Below are 25,514 nucleotides of genomic sequence, written 5' to 3' on the forward strand. Positions count from 1 at the left end.
TCAGTCAAAAACAAGTGCACATGGAAAAAAAGGTAGTGGACTCTAACGTTAGACTTTTTCATTTATAATTCAGAATACATTTCACCTTGAATGAATGAATGAATGAAAGACTTTATTTCGAACATAAAATAAATAAAAACAGATACAAAATAATAACAAACAAAACAAGAGTAATAGTGTCCGAAAAGGTAGAAGTAAAACTTATATTTCCCTATACCACTTTCTCACTTTTCCTCTAATAACTCATATATCATAGAATGATAATATAATATAATATATAAATTGTCCCAGATTTATTTACATCCCAAATTAAATATATGAACAGCATCCCAATTTACAACCCACATATCCATCCAGAGTTAAAAAGTAAATATAAACCAATCCTAAACACAACCCTTATCACAACTCTACCTCAACCATATACTTCCCAAAAATATCTTTTTTGTATAGCTTTTTAAAGTGATTTATATTTGTGCTCCGCTTCAACCCATCACCCAACCCATTCCACCTTCATATAATGATATTAACTTGATATTGAATTTAAAAAAAAAGGTCAAGCTTTGTATCCTATCTCTGCAAGGAGCAATCCAACACACCCCACAGGCACAGTGGCGTGGCAGCACTGTCAACCTTCTTTAAACCTGTTTTTCAGAAGGTGTGACAGGAAGACCCAAGGCCAGGTATCGCCGCCCACCTCAACACACGGCCCTAATGGGACGCCACTTACGGCCACGTACCCCTCATTCACACTCCTGGACTGACAAGAATGAAACTGACAAAATAACAGCCCCCAATCCCCAAACTGTCCGTCACTCTAAAGGTCAACACAACACCAAGGCCTCGGTCCCCTTCCACACTCTTACGCTGTTCATTACACCTGGAGACAGCGCAGTGGCCGCCCTCCCTCCTCCTCCACCCTGCAGACTGTCCATCACTGCCATCCAGGTGAGGAGGTAATTGGGGAGGTTCTGCCTGAGCAAGGCAGTGTCCTCTGGCAGCATCCAGAGAGCATAGAGCATGTACCAGCCAGCTATACCAGCGGTTTGGCTGCACCTGTTCAACAATACTGCATCCTTGCACTGTTAAGAATTTCCCAGTAAAATAACAGTAAAGAGCTGGCAGCAGGGTTGCCTTTATGTTACTGTAAAATTAACATTATTATACTGTCAATGAAATTTACAGCTTTGTACTGTTAATGAAAAATACAATTTTAACTGTTTTTTTTTTTTTTTATTAATTTCACAGTATTTTACAGTTAATTTACTGTTTAAAGATACATTATATAGCTATTTTTCACCTTTCTTTTACATTATCTTACTGATTTGTTTTAATGCACTATTCAGGTTGTATTTTTTACATACATTTTAATAAACATTATTTTTTCGCCTAGATGAATAGACTTAGCAGGTTACAGACATAGGAATATTCACACTAAATACAATTAAAGGCACTTGTTAGGAAAAAGGCTATAATAGACTTGTTGACACTTTTTCCCTAAATGTCTGTCTATAGCTGGCTACAAGCACAGAATGCAAACCATAACAACATGTGAGTGAAGAACAATGAAGCTAATTCACTGATTTTACAATCATGTACAATGTACAAGCCTCACATGTGCAGATCAGGTCCCAGATTAAACAAATACTGCATGAAACGGTTACTGATGATACTTTAGACAGTTGATCAGCAGTAAAGTGCTGTTTTTTAAGAATGCATTATAGTTAAAAAATGGCCTATGAGCGTAATTTAACAGGTTTTCTTTTGTATTAACAGTAAAGCACTGTTTTAAGCAATAACAGGTTAATACTGTTGAAATCCTGCTGTAAATTAACAGCAATTGTTTACAGTGTGGACATTATAACAGCTCTTCTGCTGCAGGGCCTCTGGACTCTGCCGATGGACTCCATGGACTTGCTTTAGTTCGTTTACCAGACTCACATGTAAAATGAAATCATATACCACAGGGCTTCTTTCAACATGGCTGAGAGGCTTTGTGCGAATGCATCAGATTTCAGATAAAACGTCCAGCACTTCTCTGACACCTCCTTCAGGATCTGTAGAGATATGAAGGAGGACTATAAGGAAGTGTTGTTAACGTCAGGTGGATCATTGAGGAACGGCAGCACATCAATGCTATTAAGATGAAAGACCTTGTACTCGCTGTACAGATTGTAAAGTCCCCTGAGGCTAATTTGTGATTTGTGATTTTGGGCTATATAAAAAAAGATGCCAAAGAAATGTGTATCTGATACTATCCTTCACGTATCTGGGAGTACGTATAGTATATCCAGCCCAGTATCCATGGGTATCACATTCATATTGGGCAATTTAAGTCCAGTGCAAAAGCAGGAAGTAACATGCTCTTTAGTGAGCAGGATGTGGAGGTTGGTATTCTGTAATATTCTGTTACTGTGATACCTAGTTCTAGCCTCAAATGTTTTCAGAAACATCTTGTAGTATCATTTTAGTGTTTAGCTGTAAAATGAGAAAGTTTGCTCCGGCTGAGGGGGCGGTGCTTGGTGTTTCCTCAACTGATCTCAATATGCCTGAACAGTACACTACAAGATATTTCTGAAAACATTTGAGGAGAGAAATAGGTATGACAGTAACAGAATATTGATTCATATTTGATCAGCGCTGCCTAGTTTGACCGTTTGATTGGAGTTTGTGAGTGATTGACAGCTGCTAAGAGACGGCAGACTCTGCTGTGATTGGTTGTTTTCCTCCAGTCTGTAAAATCCTGCAAATGCCATTAGGAGCACCAGAGGACAGATGCACATGATTTCTTTCAGATTACTTGTCTCATGTACTACTGTAAGGATATAGTAACCGTTTTATAAAAATAACTTTTTTTTAAATTTTATTTACTCTATTTCTACCCACTGCAGCTTTAAGTGTGTTTAATATAAATGCAAGAATGGTATAAACAAAAATTAAATACTAATATTTCTTGAAATGTACAGTATAACTGCAGTATTAATCCTTCCCTAACCAATCTCATTTTGCCATGCGCAGATATTGTAGAAAGATATAATTTTCAGAAAGTGGCATTGATGAAATTTGGCATTTTGCACAATATCAACGTTCTGTCTGGTGATATAGTCGATATATCGGCATCGAACTTAATTCAGCTGATCTCACCAGAATCACAGTGAACCCTGTGTTCCCTCAGCTTTTAGTCACACACCCAACAGCAACCTGCTCTCAACTGCAGACTTCCTTAAGCTACTAAAGCACTATTTGGAAGGCTTAAACCGAATAATCTACAGTATTTGTGAAAAGGCATGATTTTATGCAAAAATAAAAGGTGTGAGTATTTTTTATGAATATGTCCTGGTTAAAGCAGAATTTAAAGTGGGACTCTGTCAGCTATGAGAACGTCACAATGTGCAGACCCGCGGTGCTGCACTGTATGCACACAGAGATATGGATGCTGATTGTTTTGTAAACAGTAAAACAATATTGCGGTTTTGTCTATCATTTCCACCGTGTTTCAATTTGCTGAATTGCCAATCTAATAAAAACAACAGAAGCTATTTTTGTTTTTATTATATAGCCGGCATAGCAAACATCAATCGGCACAAAATCAATTACAATAGACAGACAAAGCATAAGAATGAGCTTATTCCTTTCCAGATGTCAGACTTGAGGTCAGAACAAGAGGAACATTTCAATGCAATCTCAGCTTGTTAGATGCGATGCATTATTCACTTTTATTTAGCCTTCTTCTGTCTGAGTACTAACTTCTCCACATGAGAGCTTTGCAGACAGTTATGAGACAGAAGTTGATATTACAAATACTGTATGTCTTTTGAATAGAGAGGCAAAGTCCCGCCCAAATGAAACGTTATGTTACCTGATGTGTTTTATCAGATTTTATCGACTTTTGGGTGTGTTGTCTTTCTAATTATGCATTTTCACAGTCTTTTACTTCAACAGTTTTACAACAAACTGCGACTTTCTTGACTTACAAAATTATTTTGTAAATTGACAAACATCAGGTGTGATTCATGGCACAATTCTAACAGGATCAAAAAAGTATTTGTGTCTCTCCGTTGACTACTGTTCATATCATTTCTGAAATAAGGTCCCATGGTGGTCCACAAGAAGGTGTGTGAACCGTTAGCAACCAAACTAACAAGCTTGCTAGTTTACAGTTAGCTCGCTTAGCAAGCTTCTTAGCTCGGGTAACTTTTCCTCCCCTCTTCAGTATCTCTTTATCTTAGAATGAGTCAGAAAGAGGAGTCTGAATCTGGGCTGCCACACTGAAATGGCATCTTGACCTCCTCGGACCATTCAAGGAGTTGAGTTGAAGCTGAAGGAAGCATGCAAAAAGAATTACTGGCACAAGAAGATGTGTGTGTGTGTGTGTGCGTGTGTGTGTGTGTGTGTGTGTGTTACCCAGACTTTTGCAGAGCATATCCCAGCATTCAGAAGAGACCGTGAAATTCTTGGACTTTCTCCCAGCTGTCAGCTTGCTTGAGAAAATTTGAATTAGAAACAGGTTTGACCCTTTCCATGAGGAACATCTAAAGCGCTAGAAGTATAGATAAATAAAGAAGAAGTCATTTCATATCTCCCCTTACCTGAATGCAATGCAAATTTGTATTAGTAATGTGTCAAGAAGTGTCAAGCTGAAAGTATTCTTCCACTGGAAAATATTGTATAACAAATGTTTTTGCTCATAAGGGAAACAAAATAAAACTGTCTGCCTTTACTGAGTCTCATTTAGAGCTGAGGACACTTCAGCTGTACTCCAAACGTTTCTATTCAGTTGACAACCTTTCTGGTCTTTAACCTTTGAACAAGTGAAAAAAAAGACTTAGCTATGACATCGGGTCAAAGATGATTCATGTCCACTTCCTCGGATTTAATTTTTGCGTCTCATTATATAAACTGCAGCCATAAACGAGGTCCCTTTACAGCGCTGATGTCCGTCTGTGCAGATGGCACAGTCTCCGGTGGATTCAGTGTCAGAAGGCATCTGACACCAGAGACCCACAGCCAAAAAACATATTGCAGCAGCTGGTTGTATGCTGTTCATAACAATTCTGCCTCGGGGACTTTTAAGTCATTTTCCCCTCCGTCTATTTTTATAGTTGGAGGGAGGTTTGTTTAACTAGACTACAACTCTGTTTTAATCCTTTTAATACGGCACATCCCATGAAGAAATCTCAAATCAAAGTGCCAATATCGTACACTGCAGTGGCATTTCTGCTACCATCATTATTTCTTTTTAATTTTCAAAGAGAGCAGGCCGTCAGCCATCATGTCATGTTTTATTTGGACGGTATAGCGCTGGATACACACAGGGATTATTCTAGTTAGACAGCGCCACAGCCAGGAATTAATCCCTCCATTAACTGGACCGTGTTACAACTCCTCTCCCGTGGCCGTGTTTCCTAAACACAGGGTACTTTGGTGATGCACGGATGCTTGATGCATATTGTCTTTAATGGCCATTAGCGATACAATGTGGATACATAAAGAGCCTTATTCATTATCAGTGACTAAACTGCTGAATTATCTAAACTAGTGTCCCGTGAGCCGTTATTGGGACAATTATGCTTGTCGATGCTTCTGATTTGATTCATGAGGGATCAAGGTCGTGTTAAGCAATCAATTGATTTACCCTCCCTGTTTTAATGGCGGGGTGTGTCGGGGATGCCTGTAGGGGCTTGATAGAGCCGCTCTCTAAAAGGAATGCATTGTACTGTCTCTTAAAATGAACTAATTCACTGGAATCACTGGGCATGAAGGGAGGTTGCAGCCACGGCCTCTGTGGTTTCCAAAAGACCAGACGAGCTGTATAAACTTCACATTTGTAGTATCTGCAATGATTTTCCTCGCCTTTAGAGATCTCAAACCTTTACATTCAAAGCGCAGAGCATTCTGGGGGTTTCCTGTCTTGCTGACTGGCGATGTGTCAGGCATCTGTTGAGTCCCAGCGATCTAACTGCTGTTCCTCTTTTCCCAGTCCTCTTTTTTTCCCCTCAACAACTCAGCGGGCTTAAGAGAGATTGACAGGGACTTCAGTGGTCAATACTGGCTTATATATCTGACATGGAGTCAGCAGTTAACTTTGAGGCCATGAGCAATAGATACAGCTTTAACTGTTCATTAGATGGATGGCAATCTAACAGAGAAACTGTATTTTAAAGAAATATAATCATATGGCGAAGAGTTTGCTTTGAGCTTATGTAGACATAATAATATGTGCACAATGCTGATGCACAATTATTTCCGAGGAGAACATGAATGTGTGCATCAAATTTTATGGCAATCCATCCAACACTTGTTCATTTCACTAAAAAGCAAACAGTCGACCCAATGGTGTCACAAGAGGAAACGTCATGGGATCACCAAAGTTATTGGGATATATCATCTGGGAACCATGAGTGTTTGAACCAAATATTATGGTAATTAATTTGATGTCGAGATATTTCACTGGATAAATGAAAACTTTAAACCTGCTGGTAGTGCTCGAGGAAAAGTTAACCAAATTACGTAGGATTCATCCTCTGGGGACCATGAATATCTGTACAAAAATCATGGCAATCCATCCAACAGTTGAAAAAACAAAAACATCAACCCCATGGTGGCGCAAGAGGAAAAGCCAGGGGATCAAAAAAACTAAATAGGATATATCATCTAGGAACCTTGAATGTTTGTACCAATTTTTGTGGTAATCCATTGTTGATATATTTCAGTGGATAAGTGAAAAATGTAAACATGCTGGTGGTTCGAGAGAAAAAGTCAACCAAATTAAGTTGGGCTCATCCTCTGGGGACCATGAATGTTTGTACCAAATTTTGTGGTAATTGATACGATGATGAGATATTTCACTGGATAAATTAAAGTGTTAAACCTGATGGGGGTGATAGAGAAAAAGTCAACCAAATTATGTAGGATTCATCCTCTGAAGACCATGAATGCAAAAAGTAATGGCAATCCATCCAACAGTTGTTAAGACATTTCACTAAACACCAAAAACGTCAACCCCATGGTGGCACAAGATAAATAGTCAAGGAATTACCAAACTTATTAGGATATATCATCTGGGAACCATTAAAGTTTGTACCAAGTTTTATGGTAATTCATTTGACGTTAAGATATTTCACTGTATAAATGAAAACTCTAAACCTGCTGATGGTGCCAGAGAAAAAAAATCAAGGGATAACCAAATTAAGTAGGATTCATCCTCTGAGGACCATGAATGTCTGTGCAAAAATTCATAGTTCCAAATCCATATGATAGTTATTATATAACATATATGATATTTCAGTCAGAGTGACTGGCCGACATTGCCATCGACTTAAAAGGTCACATGCATGTCTAAATAAACGGTGTTTTATGCAAATTGGCATGTGTAGTAAACTGTTGTTAAGAACCTGGTAAAATATCACAGAGATAGCAGAAAAGATAGCAAGATAGCAGAAACAGTGCTGACCTAGGACCAATTATCTGAAGTCACAGTGAAGTAATGGGACTTGACCTGTGACCCTGAATCGATATGCCTATTCTTGTAAGCTTTTAGCACTAATAGATTTTGTTCTCTCCTCTGGAATCTTTTCATCTCGGGGTCTTGTATGGAAATCACTAATGATTATGTCAGATCCTTCAGATTAATAAAAGGCATCGTACTCACTCACAGCTTGGCAGCTACCGCTGCTAAAATGACAGTAAGAAAGACACGTGAAACCTTGAGGATCAAGTTGAGGGATTTATTAGAGAAGGGTGAATATAAAGGTACTGTATGCAGGGATTTCTATTCTCTGAGCAAACCACAACTAATCAAACCTCTCTGTCTATATTTATACGCTACACAACTTCCAATCAAGGTCATCATAGTTAGTGATGTAATAATTAAATAAATTGAATTTAAAAAGGCAATACAATAGACCATAAGTGTGCTTTGGAAAAAAACACCATATGGATTATTATTATTATTATAATCATCAGGAACAAGGAAACTACTTGGATGCCAACACTTCCAGGTATCTTAAACATAAATTATTCCTAGCACTACAGGTTACATTCAAATTGAAAAAAAAAAATATCAAGAGGGAGCATACCAACATTGACATATTCCCTTTAGAATAACTCCTCTACTGAACCATTCAGGATTTCCATTCAGACAGTTTAAATGTGTATACAAGCAGCCAGTCAGTAGCACGTTAAAGATATAGCTAGAATATCAACTGCCACAATTTTTTTTTTAAATGCCACTATTCCTCCTCTGATATGTTTCTTTTTTTTTTTTTTTAAACTCCCATATTTTCAAAAGTACTTGTATTTGTGTCACATTTTGGCTCTCACATATTAAGCTACATTAAGATCGATAAATAGTGTTGGGTGTGTGCTGGCTGCCTGCGAGCCGCGAGGCCCGCAGTGTTCACAGGAGCCGTCGTGTGGCAGTTTAATACGTATAGTCCTCCTGAGGTGTCACCGAGCACACACAGGGCAAACAGAGGTGGGTAAACACAATGTAAAAAGGAACTTTTTCTTCAACTTGTCACCGCTGTGTTTTGTTGTTTTTCTTGGGTAAGCAGGACTTTTTTTTTTTTTTTTCTTAGAAGGAGTCCATAGCCTTGAATTCGCTGAGGGCCTGGACAGGGGAGATGTGTTTCTTCTGGGAGCCTCGTCGCACACGCGTCTGGCACTCCTCGGGCTTCTCCCTTTTTACCAGAGGCTTCTTCTCGGGGGCCTTCATGCGCCAAGACACCACGGGCGAGTTAACGGCCGCTGTGCCGTACACCTTCTGGTACTTGGTGGAGGCTACATAAGATGCCTTTACAGTCAGCACCACTGCATTCATTAGGTTCTTGGCTGCTTGGATCAGGGAAGTGGCACTATCCAGCTACAGGGGGTTAAAGAGAGTTGGGAAGGGAAAGAGGAAGATAAACACTAAGGGTCAAGGTAAGAAAGTCAACGTGTCTGCAGAAAAAGAGAAAAAGTGTGATGACTTTCATGCACTCAACAAGAACATTAGGACATATTAGCTGCATCCGGTATCCAGGAGGTCTGCGCCGCAACTGGCAATTAAGCGGGATAAAAACACGGCCCTCGCTATGTGACATCTTATTTTAGCAGTTCTTAATTAGCGGAGGCGGGGGTCAGGTGTACCTCTGTCTCCGTCTGTTTTGTTTGGCTGACATTTAAGGGTCGGCGGCCAGTGGGCCTCCTCCTACCCCACGCTGAGACGAGTCAACCGCTTAGATTTAATGAGTGTGGACTCCAGCTGGCCACCATGAAAAGGTTAAAATCTCAGCAGGGCTTGCATATCTCATGTGAGACAAGCTATAATAGAGTCCTGAGAAATCATGAACTGTATCAACACAAGACACAAGGAAGCCCAAAGCAAAGATAAAAGTCAAGTCGGACTTTAATTAGAGGAGGAAATCATAATAAGGCAGTTAATAGGGAAGTTCTTTACAGACAAAACAGTAGGAATGCACCAGTTTCCCCTTTTTTCTCTCCTGATAGAAAAGCCATGACTTAAACTCAGCATGATCATTGTACTATACTGCATTTGTCGGTCTTTCCTGGAAGATCTGTCTGTTGCTCTTTCTGAGCTTTTTCCCTTTTTTCTAACTGTTAAAGAGTTTGTTTTGTGGAGTTTTTCCTTATCTGAATTCAGGGTCTAAGGATAGAAAGTATTGTATGCTGGTAAGATTGTAAAAGCTCTCTAAAGCAAAGTTGTGATTTTGTGTTATATACCTTAAATAAAAATCGATACCTGATCAGTTTGATAATGTCGGTATCTGCACAGACACCAATGAGGTATATGAGACTGGTGCATCACTAAACTACAATTACCGCCCCATCATTTTATCCTATTAGACATTTGTGTGAAAGGGTCATAATTAACATATGCATTCTTGAGTTATGGCCAAAAAAGTTTTTTTGTGAGGTCACAGTGACCTTTGACCACCAAAATCTAATCAGTTCATCCTTGAGTCCAAGTGGATGTTTGTGCCAGATGTGATGAAATTCCCTGAAGGCATTCCTGAGATATCGTGTTCACAAGAATTAGATGGACGTATGTACCTACAGATGGACGAACGGACGGATAACCCAAAAACAGTATGCCTCTGACCACAGCTGTCAACGGCACGGAGGCATAAAAAGATAAAATTACTGCCTCGCGGTTGTATGCCTCCGCCAACCAGTGTGTGTGTCATCACTTCATCATTTTATCCTGTTAGATATTTGTGTAAAATTGTCATAAATAGCCTATGAATTCTTGAGTTATGGCCAAATACGAATCAGAAGAAACTCCATCATGACGTTTCTGAGATTTGGTAAAACATAATGCCTCCGGCCACAGCTGTCCCAGATGCGGAGGCATAAATAAAAATAAACATAAACATAAAATACATGTCCACAGATACACACACCTGCATACATACCGATCAATATTGATGTTGTAGAATGAACTGACTTCTAACAAAACTCCACTTTAAAAGGGAAATCTTCTCACATCTACATCTGAAGGCTGCTTGAAAACATGTATTGAAGACTTTTCCTTTTATTTGAACCAAACAGTATTTATTGGCTTTATGAAGAGATTATAAAGTGTCGGTTTTGCAGGTGGATTTGTTATATTTTATCAAAGTTACAAAAGAAGAATATAAGAGTGTTGAGGGGAGACTTGGATTATTATGAAGAAAAATTCTGCTCAAACTATAATATATTACTATAAATTAAATACTTTTTCATTAAAACTGAAAAGCTTTGAAATGGAGAATATGCCACAAATTAGTAAAGTTAAATGTCAAATGCAAGCAGGATTGGATAATTGACTGATTTTTAGTTTGACCAGGGATAATAGGGTTCATGAGGCATGAAAAACACAAATGGAGAAAAGCCTGCGGTGCATCTTTCTGGTATTATTAGATGGTAATCGGTATGAAATAATTGCATCAGTCTTATTCTGCATGACCCTTCATCTGGTCTTCCGAGCTTCACCATGACCTTGAACTAAAAGGTTTGCCCACCCGCAGTGCAGAGCATGAAACTTGTCTTAAATTGACTTGTCTAGTGGTTCGAGCCTTAAAAGCCTATCTGGAGCATCAGCGATAGTGGAGCTGCTCTGTATGGACGGACTTACCCCGGACACGATGAGCTCTCCACCCAGATTCTGAACCTCAGCTTTCACCTTGCTGCAAATGTTGAGCTGATGACAGTACAGGGCAATTCTCTGCAGGTAGGCCAGCAGATCCTGTTTGCACGCCGAATCAGGGCACTGAATGGAAAAGAGGAACAAAGAGAAACACGTTGTCAAAACACAGAAAACATAATAATAGTCATAAGTGAGCATTCGTTTTTACAAAGCAACTGAAAGTGGCTTGACACACATTTATGGCCTTGGCGGATATTTGTATTAAGTCTCATGACTCTGACATTTAGTGTCTTTACTATATCAGGCATTTTGTGCATGACAGTATTCCTAATACAAAAAAGAAAGTAGGTTGTATAAATATGATTAATGTTCAATTTGGGAGATTGAGGCTACTGTGCAATATCTGCTGTTTAATGATTGGCCTCGTGGTGACACTTTGGATTCTTAACGTCCTTTGACACACATCTGGCCGTATAATCCATATCATTTGTATAACATTAAGGGATTATGCCTCAAGTCCTATTTACATATTTATTTGTTTTTTATCCTTTATTCAACCAGAAAGGTCCCACTGAGATACAATATCTCTTCTGCCAGGCACTCCAGGTTGTTACATACTGACACAGGCTGTGTCCAAAATCACTCCCTTGTTTACTCTTTCACTACTTCTTTTGTAATAGACACTTCATAATGTACTCTACAGTGAGCAGTAAATTGAGATTAAGGACACTTACGACTAGTGCACTAGTCAAGTACTGTAATGAGGTAATTAGGAGTGATTTTAGATGCACTCAAAGTCTATTCAAATGGACTGTAAGGGCGAAATATTTGAAATAAATGAAATGTAAGTCAGAATTCATAATCCATCAAGGATTTGATGATCCATTAATCTGTTTGAGTAATTTTTTAAGTAAAAAAAACCCCAAAATTCTTTGATTGCAGCTTCATAAATATGAATATTTTCTGGTTTCTTTACTCCTCTATGACAGCAACCTGAATATCTTTGACTTGTGGACAAAACAAGACATTTGAGGACGTCATCTTGGGCTTTGGGAAACACTGATCGACATTTTTCACCATTTTATGACATTTAATAGACCAAACAACGAATCAATTAATTGAGAAATTAGTCAACAGATTAATCATCAATGAAAATAATCTTTAGTTGCAGCCCTATAAGGAGTTATTGGGCAAAATGCAAACTAGCATCTCTCTTCCTGTTTGCAAGTCTTTGGTAAAATGTTTCTCAATTTGAGCACCAGCGCCAAACTGTTTTCACAATGTTGTGCTGTGAAATGCTGTAATGCTGGTTAATTCAGGAGGTCCATGCTTTGTTTTAGGTTAAAACTGGATCATCTGTGATGAACAAAGAGCCAACGGTTGGCTAGCTGACAGAAAGGATATATAATTATATCAAGACCAAAAATAAAGCCATCAAGGCAACAGATTTGTCACTGCGCCAAAGAATTTGTAGGAAAAAAAAGGTTCTTGGCCTTATTTACAGCCAAAAAACCAAAGCTGCTTATTACAGACCTACCATCTGGTTTTAAATGGTGTGTGTTTTTCCACAAAAAGGTTTGAGATGTGAATTCTCTACCAAATTGGATTGTTTTAGGAATCGAGGTCTCTGATGTTGCAGACGTTTTTTAAAGCAGAAAACCAAGAACAACAGTCCTAACAAAAACAGTACGGTTCCAGCATTTTGCGTTGCTAATTACATTTGTCTGCACTGAGCCTGGGAGATGTTGTTCAGCATTTTTTTTTTTTTTTTTTCAATGGTGGTTTGTTGCAAGCATTAGTTTCAAAGGCACGTTGAGTTACACTGCAGGGCGTCAAACTCCTTTCAAATTAATTTCACATGAAACAAGTTTGTCACAGCGTGTTGCCCAAGAAGAAAACAGATCAATCAGCAATGAATGGACAGAATGCTTTGAGACACATAAAGACCTGCTGCCACACCAGCCAAGCTTTCTATGTATCCTTCTTATTCTTCTTCTGTACTCTATTTTGTTTTAAACCAGAAGTCCAGTTGACCTGGTCCTGCTGGCCTTTTTGTTGCTACTTCAACAGCGAATAAACCAATCATACAGTGCAGCAAATGGACCAAACAGGGAACACGAGGACAGCCTCCTCAGGTCTCCTACTATCACACAGTTTGCCCCTATTATTCCATCTGGAAGCCTTCCAGGAGTCAGCTATGGCCCACTAAGCTCCCAGTGGGTTAACAACACTGCATCAGTTGCTTAAACACTGTGAGCATCATTTTGTAGCAACACCTTCCTTCTAGCCATTAATATTAAACGGTCCTAACTAGGACATTCAGCAGCACGGTGTGGGGAAATGCACATCTCATTTCCTTGTCTTGTGGGCTCGGGTAGAGGGGGGTGGCGAGTTAAACATAGAGCTGTGATATGAATATACCCCCTCCAGGACTTACGGCGTTCACTGCCGCCTGTCTTCTCTCCTTTTTCTATGAGAAAGGGCCTCTCGTGCTAAGACAAACAGTATTGATTGGCCAGTGCCAATTCACTGCTGGTCACAAATAGGGAGCAAAACACAGTCTTTCACAGTGAAATGAAATGTTTGTTTCGTCAACCCACACACATAATTGCAAAGAGCAATTCAATGCATGATTTGCATTTATAGTTATGGCCGCTATCAGAGCGGGACTTAGAACAACACAGTACATAAGAGCAAAGCTGCCACCAGCATCCAGCCTCCTCTCAGTCAGTGGCGCTGAGTGCAGACTGAGGTGGAGCTACTAGCTCATAGAGCAGCCAGTGAGGCAGAGGGAAGCTTCTCCCGGGGCATTAACACTGCATTGCCAATTCCTGGCTAGCATCCCTGCTAACTGCACTTTACACTGCTGGCACATACACACACGTACACACACACACATACACACACACACACACACACACACGCACGCACACACACAAGCACACAGCTTCCCCCAGGCAAGTTTGATGCAGACATGACACAATTGTTCCCTCTTGTACAGTTGACTAATAGTCCATTTCTTCCACAGATTCCCTGTTGATGTAAATAAACTGTATGGCCCATTACTTTGCAAGGCCCACAAAGCTCTCTTTCGCTATCTCTCACTCTCTCTCTCTCTGTCCTTCATAGTGAAAAATTGTTCTCTACAGACTAGCGTGCTTCACTTTGCTCAGTCTTTCTGAAACTCCCTCTAACCTAAGCGGGTCTGAAAAGTGAAGGCAAGGCAAAAGTGTCTTAATCTTGCATTCTTTCTAACAGCCACACCTCTGGTTGGAAAAAGAAGTCAGATTGTATAGAAGTCTATGAGAAAATGACCCTACTTCTCACTTGATTTATTACCTCGGTAAACATTGTAAACATGAGTTTATGGTCTCAATCGCTAGTTTCAAGTCTTCTTCAATACAGCATGATGTTCATTTAGTAAATTATGGTCCCATTTAGAATAAAATAGACCATAAAGCAGGGGATGCTTTAGGGCCTGGCTACCTTGCGATTGACAGGTCGCTACACTGCCGTTGTCTGGTCTGGGAGTTGTCCGTGTTTTCGTCTTACAACTTGAACCCTTTTACAGTGTGTTTTCAGTTCATGAAACCAAGATGCGACTGCCAAAAAATCAAGATGGCAATGACCAAAAACCTAGATGGCGACGTCCAAATGCCGAACTCGAGGCTTCAAAACCACAGTCCACAAACCATCTGCATAATCGGGCCCTAAATGAATGAAATGTGCTCCTGATGGATAATTCAGGAAGATGATATGAACTCTGGTGCTGAGATGAGGGCAACACTCTATCAGAGTGTGGCAGTCTGTCAAAACACAAGTCACACCTCACACTGACGCAGCATTTATAAGCAGGCAGAGACTGACCTTTCCTAAATTATTCAGAGTGTAAAAAAATAGTAAGTCGGTTATTTCACTTCACCTCTTTTTGCGGTTTCTCTTTAATTATGGCATTTTTCTATATGATTCTTATATCTGCTTCAGGACATATCCAATAGTATAGTGGAGAGACGTTTGAGAGAGAGAAGGATGACATGAAGACACAATGACAGATTCAAATAGAGCATGTTACACGCAGTTACACAATATGCCTTCTAGCCGACTGGACAACTACAGTCCCTCTGATGGTAAGCTGTCATCTTTCAGTTACTTCAAGAGAGCCGGTCATCTTTCTATTTGCTCATCCAGTGTCTGGCATCTCCAACAAACACTGAGCACTACTGTGTTCCAGTACATACAGAAACCACCCATTATATGTAAGTAGAAAAACCTAATTTACTTGTTTTCCTTCTTCCTTCTGTTTTATCACACAATATGGCATTTTGCACATTACAGTTCTCAAAAGAAAAAGGAACACGGATCACCATTATCTAACAGAAGTATCGTGACCTGGTGTTCTCATTTGTGTTAATCTTTCAAACATCCTGTTCTTTTTGTGAAAAATGACTTCATTTGAATCTGCCACATTAGCATTACATTAGAAGCTGTTACTGCAAGCTGTCATGTTGCAACATACAGATCAGTACATGGTCAGCATGTGCTGTGAGAACATGGAACATGTGTTGGCTCTTCTTCTAACTTATTCCTGGGGTATTAGTATGAAGAGCAAAAAGCAGCATAGTTATAATAGGTGTAAAGGGAAAATGTGGATGTTTGAGATGGCTTAAATTGACAGGTGACCTTGAACTCAGACCTTTCTTTTGTTATATTGATTTATTTAAAGGATTTGCAGAGGCCTAAAGAGGTGAGAGTATCCACATTTTTGCAAAAAGACTGGAAATAGAGAAAAAAAACTGAAAAATAAATGTAATTTTATGTAACATTCATATAGATTTCTTTCCTTTTTTTTATTCCTTAAAGCTGTTAGTTAACCGTCACTATATCCTGAGAGTAGGGCATGAGCCAGGTAATCTGTGTCCTCATAGTGCTCCTAATGGCATTTGCAACTTTTCACCACACCCAAACTAAATCAACCAATCAGAGCTGAGCAGTCTCAAAAGCAGCTGTCAATCACTGCTTGCGAAACTCGCAGACTCTGATCAAACGGTCAAACAAGGCAGCGCTGATCAAATATGAATCAATATTCTGTTACTGTAATGCCTATTTCTCGCCTCAAATGTTTTCAGAAACATCTTGTAGTGTACTATTTAGATGGAAAATGGGAAAGTTTATGACCCGGCCGCCATGTTGAAAACAATCGAGCCAAAACCAATCACCGCCTACCAGCCGGAGCAAACTTTCTCATTCTATAGCTAAACAGTACACTACAAAGATGTTTCTGAAAACATTTGAGGAGAGAAATAGGCATTACAGTAACAGTATATTAACTCACATTTGATCAGAGCTCCCTAGTTTGACCGTTTGATCGGAGATGGCAAGTTTCGTGAGCAGTGATTGACAGTTGCTTGAGAGACTGCTCGGCTCTGATTGGTTGTTTTTCTTTCATGCGGTGGAATATGGCAAATGCAATTACGGAGCACAGGAGGACACAGAGGTAAAATATTTTTTCCGCAAATCACCTGTCTCATGCACTACTGTCAAGACATAGTGAAAAAAAAAAGTATCATAATCACTCAAAGCTACCAACTGCAGCTTTAAATCACTTTGCGGCAGCCTCAGATTTGTCTCGGGAGACGTGACGTGCCTCCTCAGGTCGGTGCGAGAGAGTCGCAGGGGGGATGCGTGGGGAGAGAGGTGAGGAAAAGATACTGTGTGAGGTAAAAGGGACAGGTGCATGCTGGTGTTCAACAAACAACAGGAAGTTAGATATATGGTTTGGCATGCTGATTTGGCTGCTCAATGACAGGGTCAACAGCTGGAGCTGCAGAGAGGCTGTGACACACAGCTCAAGGTGGCAATGAAGGTGGTTTTAAACTACCTTCATTTGCCCTAATTTGCGTCAAAGATTTCACTCCTTCTTGGAGTCAGAACTGAGTCATATCTGAACACATACTGTAGATATGATACACATATTTTTAGCTACAGTGTGACTTTATGCCTGCAGAAATGCTTTGCATCTAAAGATATGAAGGAAGAGTAAGACACTTACATAACATGATAAATGATATTAGATTTAAAGCAGAGAAAATCTTTTAAAAAAAAATACGCAAAATGTGTATTTTGGTCATTTTTTCTTACTTCCTGAAAAGCTCACAATTCTGCACTCAGCGACAGCACTGACTTTTGAAGATAGTTAGCACTGACTCCTCTCTAGCCATCTCCGGTTAAACTGTAGTTTTTGTTTTTACTGAGAAGCCTTTTAATTACACATCAGTCACACTTGGTTTCACTGCTGTCAGTGGAGGCGACAGGAGCTTTGCTCTTGTTGTTCTGCATTCAATGCGACAGGCCCTTCCGCTGTGACAACTAAAGTGAAACCTGGAAGTCTGAACGCCTATCTTCAAAATCTGCATGTGTTAAGCATCACTTAGAAACAATTACTTGACACATACTTTAACACTTCCCGGTGTTCAAACTGAAAGTTCACATGAGTGCAAACACAAAAGAAATGTAAACTTTATTATATTCGTCACAGGTGCATACATGAAATTTGACCTCTGCATTTAACCCATCTTAAGCATTTTTAAGGAGCAGTGGGCCGCTGTAAAGCGCCTGCAGAGCAATTTGGGGTTAAGTGTCTCGCTCAAAAACGCTTTGATGTGCAGCAGTAGGAACCGGGGATCGAACCGGTTAAAAGACGACTACTCTACCCACTGAGCTACAGACTACAGCTACAAAGAAAAGTATCCTTGAATGAAATGACAAGGAAATAAATCAGGAAATGTGACTGGAAACCACAGTTAAAAGACAAGGCTGGACATACTCTATTTGTTATTACTGTCAACAAATCCCAAGAGAAGACCAAAACCAACAATGAATTGATTCAACAAACAAATTGTCCGTGTAGCCTGATTTATTTTCACTTATTCCAACACAGACTTCCATTTTTGTCCCAAAACTACACATCAGAGAGACACACGGTTGCACTGAGTGACATGTTCCTTCATTACAGTAAACACTGCTACTGTAGTTTATTTTGAGTCAATCCCAGATGCACTGTCCTGCTGCTGTAAATACTCGCTAATGCACCAAACAGTATTAATCCATGTCTAAAAATAGCCCTCAAAGAATTGCATTACTTAGTCCTGTTTGAGGACCTTTAAATAACAACACACTATACTCTACAATACTATACCTTAAAGGTGCTAAATGCCAGATTGGGAGCATATCTATTGCCTCTGCATGAATCTACGCTTCTGCAATGATGCCGACACTCGGGACAGCATTATCAGCTGTAACCGCCGCATGAGCGCAGTGCAGAGGGGCGGCCGTGAACTACCAGTGGGACACGCTCACGATTACAACACACTCAGAGGGAGAGCGACTTCATTCTCTGCTCAGGTAGACATTACTTCTCTATAGTTTTATTCAGCAAATTGTTGTTTGCTTCTATATTAATGCTCTGGATATTGAATTAAACACCTTTGACATAACTACATGAATGTACAGACATCAACAACGACCACCTGCACAGGTATATCTGAAGCCAGATGGTGCTGCAATCAAACGCTGCCCGTCTCAAGCAGAGCGATACTGTTGTATGCCACTGCTGTTCATGACTCTCAACAATAAATGTATGTCTGAATAGGTGTGCTTAATGTTTGTACAGCTGTCCTCCACTACGTTGCTTGTGTCTGTAGGAAGCATACTTAAAGAATGAAGCAGAGTGAGGGAAATGGAGTGGGGGAAATAGAGTAGAAAAAAAGGCATTGCTGGAGTGAAATGGGGTGAGTTGCCTCGAGGGGTTTTTCTACGTCAAGTGCTGTGCTTAAATGACTATGAAAGAGCTCGCCGTCCTTCCACCGTTCCACGCAGAATTGCCTTCTGCTTCACACTTGTTCATCAATAGGGCTGATGTGGAGTCATGGCGACACGGTTTGCTACTTAAGGGACCTGTCTGAAAGCAGCGGAGCAGCCTTTATTCTTACCGTCAAGCCACAGTGCTCTCGATAAACACAGGTTACCTACAACAATGTGGGAATGCAAAATACTTGTCTTTTTCATATGCAACAGGACAAATAATCATGTTATGTTATCTGATGTGGAATTCCAATAAGATGCTTCATAAAATCAAACTTTTGCTGTTTTAACTTTTTAATAACTCATTCCATTCACTGAACGGTATGGCAAACAGATGCCGCAAATGCCTCACATGAAAAGACTTTTATAATAAATATATGTTGGAAATGAAAATGTCTTCAAGCCCCTCTTTATTTCCTGAACATAGCTCTGATGTTTCTGGAAGTGTAACAGAAGGCTTTGAATATTCAGTAAACACTGGTCTAGGAACCATTTAAGTGAGAATTAAAAATGGCAAGCCACCTGCTCTTTTCATTACAGCAACTGTTGATTCAGACACAGGCTCTGCCACTGATTTGCCATGTGACAGATTCACTCCCACCTAAACCCTGTTAAACACCGATCGTCACTCGGCAGCCCACGAGCCAAGAAATGAATACATGAGCACACAAACACAAGTTCATGCTTACTTTGTCATTTCTGTCCCAGATCCTGCTCTAAACAACAAGCCGTGACGCAGACCGGGACCGGCTTCTTGAGACAAATGTTCTCACACATGGACACATTAAAAATGTGACGCAATGTGAAACAAGACGCTAACAGATTAAAACTCTCACTTTTCATCTCTCTGTTTGTGGTAATTACTGCGTGACAGACAGTTATGTATTCATAGCTTGAACCTTTGTTCAGTAGTGCAATATGCTCTGGAGAGCAGGACAGTGTCACATGAGAAGAACAGTGCCAGCTCTGACTAAAGATGCCTTCTGGTCAGCTGAATGCTCAACAGACTCTACGACCGCTCAAACTGAGAGGCATGCTGCGCTGTGCTAATAGCGGAAGGCTTGCCCACATACTAGCCGTGTTTCCATTCAATTGTCAAGCCAAATTGTAAGCAAACTTTTTAAAAGGTTGCAAAAAAAAGAAATGTGAATCAGGCGCGTTTCCATCAACTGGTTTGGAGAGAATAAACTCCGTTACAGCGCAGTTTTGGTCAGAAATAGGCGATAGAGGCTACGCGAGGCTATGCATGGCTGTAATCTGCAAGTAAACAGAAAAGCAGATATAGAGGTTGCGAACCAGAAACAAAACAAGTCGGCTTGGCCAACCTACGATAGAAAAATGTGTTTCAATTGCGCAAGTTTTAATTATTCTGTCAGCTCGTATTGGCCATATACAGTAAATGCTGTCCGGAGGCGAAGACAAGCATTCGTATACGTTATGGGAATATCTGAGAAGAAGCTGACAGCAGAAACAGTCGATCAGTCATGTGAGTTAAATGTTCGCCACATCAGAATTTATTCGGCAAAACCGTTTCCATAATCTATTTAGCACATGAATTGTTTTTCGGGGCAAAACCACCTCAAACGAGCGTAAAAACCTTTTTCTCGCAATTGAGGAAGTTTTATCGAATTTTGCCGTTTCCATACAGCTTTTCTAATGCGATACTTTAAAATGCGAATAAAAATATGTCAATGGAAACACGGATTCTGTCGTGAAGTCACATATTGTCACAAAAAGGCACGGGATAAAGAAATGTACAGAAAGAGGCGAAAACTATGTCTTTGTACTGATAAACCGCATCCTAGGACTGTCCTCGAACAAAGAAATTCTTGGTTGACTGACACTCATAGGATTTTGTCGACTAACTGATTAGTTGATTCAATCGACGGATTTGTAAAACTGAGATTCTCCACAAAGAATCACACAAATGAAGAATGAATGAATGAAATGATGTATGAAAAAAGCGTAAAAAAAGCGACTGATCAACTAAAATCTAAGTTGACTCAGACTGAAACAGTTGATTAGTTGACTAACCCTGAGCAACGTTTCTGTGCGTACTTTAACTTGCGTATGTTCATTTGATTATGAAAATTCAGTACCAGCCACCTAAATTAATGTGAAATGATTTTAATAAGTATAAAATCCCTTCACAGGAAATAGTGATGAAGGCTTGGAAAGGTTTGTCAAGGGCAGGTTATTTTTTTTGTTTTATTCTTCGTATTTTTTATAAAACAGACCAACTAATTAGTTAGTAGGACATCTCAATAAAACCTGGCCTATGTCCAAATTTAATTTTTTAACACGGAATGAAAAAAGTTGTGGCCCATGTATTCTAATACTTTTTATAATTATTTTGAAGATTTGGATCCAGATGGAAATTCCAGTTTTCTGTTTTCTTCTGTTAAAGCTTGTATAATCAATATGTTTACACCAGTCGATCAGATAACTACATGTAATGTGAAAGGGGTCATTTGTGTGATGATGAACACGACTCTGCAGTTTCCTTCAGCTCTATGGAGCATTTCAGTGTCTTTCATTAATAATTCTGTTTTTTTACGGCCTGCAGCATTACTGTTTTTGATTCGGTCTCACGGCTCTCATCAGCACCGTTTCCAGGTACAGCAGGCGAGTAAACAAAGCTCTGATAAACCAACTGTACGCTACCTGGCCAGCATCAAACGGCAGACAGACAAAGTAAATGCCTTTTCTCTTTTCTTAGGAGTTAGCGGTCAAACAGAGCTGAAAGGAGAGTGAATATTGTCTTACTGTATCTGCTGGATGTGTAAATAAGCCGCTGTTTGCTGACACATTTGTTATATCAAATTTACTAGGTGGTGTTATATGTCAATGTTGTCTTTACAGCTCGTTGCACTGGCCCAAGGTGGCCAAAAAACAAAAATAAAAAACAAACAATTAATGCAGGTTTCAAAGAACATTTTGAGGACTGTGCAGCCTTTACGGAGGTATGATTCACTAGTACTAGTTACTTATCAATATCTTGTTATCTAGTTATCAATATTATAATAGCATGGGTATTCACAGACATTTATATAAAGGAGAAATTTCATTGACATATTAAAGGCACAGTGTGTAACATTTTGGGGGATCTATTCGAAGAAATGGAATATAATATTCATAACAATGTTTTCTTTAGTGTACAATCACATGAAACTAAGAATCGTTGTGTTTTCATTATTATTATTATCATTCATTGTTGGCCCCTCCTCCTCGGCTAAAAGAGCGAGCGAGGGAGAGAGAGCAGCAATGGTTGAGCCAGCTATAGAGTGAATGAAGAGAGGGAACGGCGTTAGTGAGAACAAGAAATATGTTTTTGCTGAAGCCCAGAAATGTCCCGAACACAGCAAAATAAATAGAAAAGAGAATAAACAGGCAAATACAGACAGCACCACAGAGTTCAAGAGGGTGAGAAGTGATGATTGAGATGGATTATTTTTGGATCAGTCTATACATTCTTTTTTTTTTTTTTTTTAATTCTGGCATATTATAGCTTTAAGTATAGTGACTGGTTTGAAATTTGGCACATGAAACTAAAGGTACAGCAGCTTTGTTGGTGATCATGTGTGCAGGCCTCATGTGAGTTTCAGGACTTCAGAAAAAAAGATGTGAGCTCCAGCATTTCTTCAGCAAAGCAACACTGGAAAGAGGCCCAGCGTGTGATGCTGAAACCAACAATGATTATTCCAAGGGTTTGCTAGCAAACAGCAGTTACAATTACATTGACAACAGGCTGCCTTAATAAATCAGTGAGTCTTGTGCCTAAGTTTATTCTCACTGCTTATTAGAGACAGACGAAATGAAGAAGAACATTATGCATTACCTGGAGTGCTGCATTCTGAAATACCTCCCACTTCATTTGCGGTATGCACACATACACGGCGTACACACCGCATTTATTTTCGCTCCCGTCTTCCCTAGGCACAGCACTGATTGATTAGATATTGAAAATGGTCTGTCAGCGTGTTTTAGAGAAGTACTCATCTGATAATGAATGCAACACCTCGGCTGGGAGCTAATTATATTAGAGACACAACTTGGTTCTGCTGTCTTGCTCTCTCAGTGTTGGCCCCATTGGGAGGCAAAGTCATGCGGCAACACAGCCCGCCGCTCCAGCTGGGCTTGTCAATGCCCACATTAAAGATTTCCAATGGCCATGCCCACTTACTCCAACTCAAAAAACTTGCTCCGCCGCCAGCTACTATGACACAGTCGGAGACAGTCTCAGATAAAAAGTATAATGATATAAATGACAGTGGCAGACGTTACCTGATCTGCAACAGCGCGGGCCAATTTGTCCATCCTGGAGCCGGCCTCTGCAATCTTCTTAGCTGCGTTGATCACATCTGAGGAGTTCTTCAGGGGGCCTTTGCCTCTGGGAAAATTAAAGGAGTGAGAAAGAAGGAAAAAAGGGAATGTGGGTGGAGTTGCAGAGGCAGAGGACATGCAGAGCTTCCCTATAAAGCTCACAACTGAGCGCGTACAGCAGCGGCTAATTTGCTGCGGCAGGCAGGAGGTATATGAGACATTACAATCAACCAACAATACACGCTTTTCCCAGATAGTGGATAGTACAAATACAGTATACCTTTGTCCCTAATGATGTATCTTGAAGACGTGCTTTGTATCACAAAGAACAAAAACAAAATGGTTTCTGTTTTTAACAGCAAAACAGGAGCATTTTCAGAGCAGCTACAGTAGGAAATAGAACAGGAGAGGGAAATAATGACCAACCACTGAGCCTTTGTTCTGTGTTGTGTTTTTCTTGAGTTGCCAGCACGGGGAAAGTTATTGTGGCTGGATAAGTGTGTTTGCCTGTGTGTGATGTCTCATTTTTAGTCAGCGCTAAGCTGAAATTTCCACTCAGTTTGTTCATGCCAATCTGAGTAACTGGGGTCAATGCCAAGTAATAATGGTGCAGTCACTGCACCACCATAATCACTCATGACTAATGACTCGTGGCTCTGATTTTTCTTTTTTTTTTTCTCTTTTTTGGTTTGTTCCATGCCATATAATAGTGGAATGGTTCACAAATCCATACACGAGGCAGATAACCATCAGTTAGGCATTAGGGATTTCCCTGATATGTTGAGCCCAGATGGGGGAGATTGAGAGGAAAGCTGCTGGCTTTTAGTAAACATAAGCGACAAGATTCTTAATGCAAACAGATTATCTATTACAGTATATCTTTGAATCACAGCATCGCTACGTAGTCTGAGCAAAACAAAGGTTGTCTGGGTCACTTTGCCTTTCACAAAACAGTTTGCAGCTTTGAGGCAGGGTTGTTTTTCACCAATCCCACTTGATTTATTTTTGCTGCTCCAATATTTTTTATATAAACAATTGATGAAAACACTGTATGTGAAAAGGGTTGCAAAAAATTCTCACAGAGAATTATCACCTGACACTTTTTTAAGCTCACGGTTTTGGTTCTATGGCGCAACATTTCTGTTTTGGTTCACTCTCACCGCTCTTATCAACCTGTTTCAGAAACAGCAGGTAGCTACTTGCAGTGGAAAACCTCTGATACCCTCTATACACTACCTACCCAGCATCAAACAGCAGAAAAACAAAGTTAGCGACCAACTGGTGAACATAGCGGGAGAATTTACAACCCATTCGCAAAAAAAACGTTGGCATTCTACGATTCTGCAAAACCAGGAATACATTTCATGAACACGCTTCAATACTTTTCATTAATACGTACGAACAGTTGTCTCCTGGAAGAAAGCTTTGTGTTTGTTGGACCCATCCACCTCCCCTCCCGCCTATCAGGTGTGTCTCTTTTTGCTCTTTATACTACATAACTTTTTCTGTCCAAATGCAAAAATTCAATGTGTCCCTGGTTTGCAGAAACGTACAACGCCAACATTTCTTCTTGGCGACTGGGCTGAGCGTTTAGCAGCTAAAGACCCAGATATTTCCTTCTAGAGTTTGTGTAGGTCTAGATGTTTAAGCAATAGTTTGCTAACATATTAGCCATCCAGTATGAACTTAAAATGTGACAATACATCAACTTGTTGAGTGGCCCAAAAAAAAAATCAGTCATTGCAGGTTTAAATTTTGCTGCTTTGTGATTTTTACCTGGTGAAGTCTGTCATCTCCATCATGATCATACACATCTGCTTGGCCAGCACAATGATGTCATTGCCATTGTCGTCCCACTTGGCCACTTCTGCATCCAGCTTGCACTTCTCCTGTCTGAAGCTCTCCACCTGCTCAGCAATCTTAGCCTTCTCCTCCTGGGGAAGCTGCGCCATGATAGCCTGCAGGCAACGGGGGAGCATGGAAGAAACAAAAGCATTAGAGGAGCAGGAAGAGGCTGTTAGGGAGTAAATTTGAGCAGAATAAATTGGAAGGATTGCTCAGAATGAGGGAAATGCCAGAGGAGAAGAGTTTAGGTAAAGGAGAGAGATAAGGTTGGGGAGGAGAGAACGATAGGGAAATGAGGAAAGGGGCGAATAAGGAGAGGGATTAGTTAAGGAGAAAGAGAATAAAGGAAATAATATAAGGG

At 40.0% G+C, this 25,514-nt stretch overlaps 1 protein-coding gene across 5 annotated transcripts in view; it reads right to left on the reverse strand.

The window, feature by feature from the left end:
• Positions 1–7,710: 7,710 nt before the first annotated feature.
• ctnna2 (catenin (cadherin-associated protein), alpha 2) overlaps positions 7,711–25,514 on the reverse strand; it is a 382,091-nt gene continuing 364,287 nt past the window's right edge. For all 5 annotated transcript variants that reach the window (XM_074629996.1, XM_074629998.1, XM_074629997.1 and 2 more), the window contains 4 exons: positions 25,085–25,266; positions 23,270–23,375; positions 11,114–11,248; positions 7,711–8,860 (listed from right to left, as the gene is read on the reverse strand). In XM_074629996.1, coding sequence (XP_074486097.1) covers positions 8,573–8,860; positions 11,114–11,248; positions 23,270–23,375; positions 25,085–25,266 — 711 coding nt within the window. In that variant the 3' untranslated portion in view covers positions 7,711–8,572. The remainder of the gene's footprint in view (positions 8,861–11,113; positions 11,249–23,269; positions 23,376–25,084; positions 25,267–25,514) is intronic.

Source organism: Sebastes fasciatus, chromosome 3, assembly GCF_043250625.1.
Source record: "Sebastes fasciatus isolate fSebFas1 chromosome 3, fSebFas1.pri, whole genome shotgun sequence".
Classification (NCBI taxonomy): Eukaryota; Metazoa; Chordata; class Actinopteri; order Perciformes; family Sebastidae; genus Sebastes; species Sebastes fasciatus.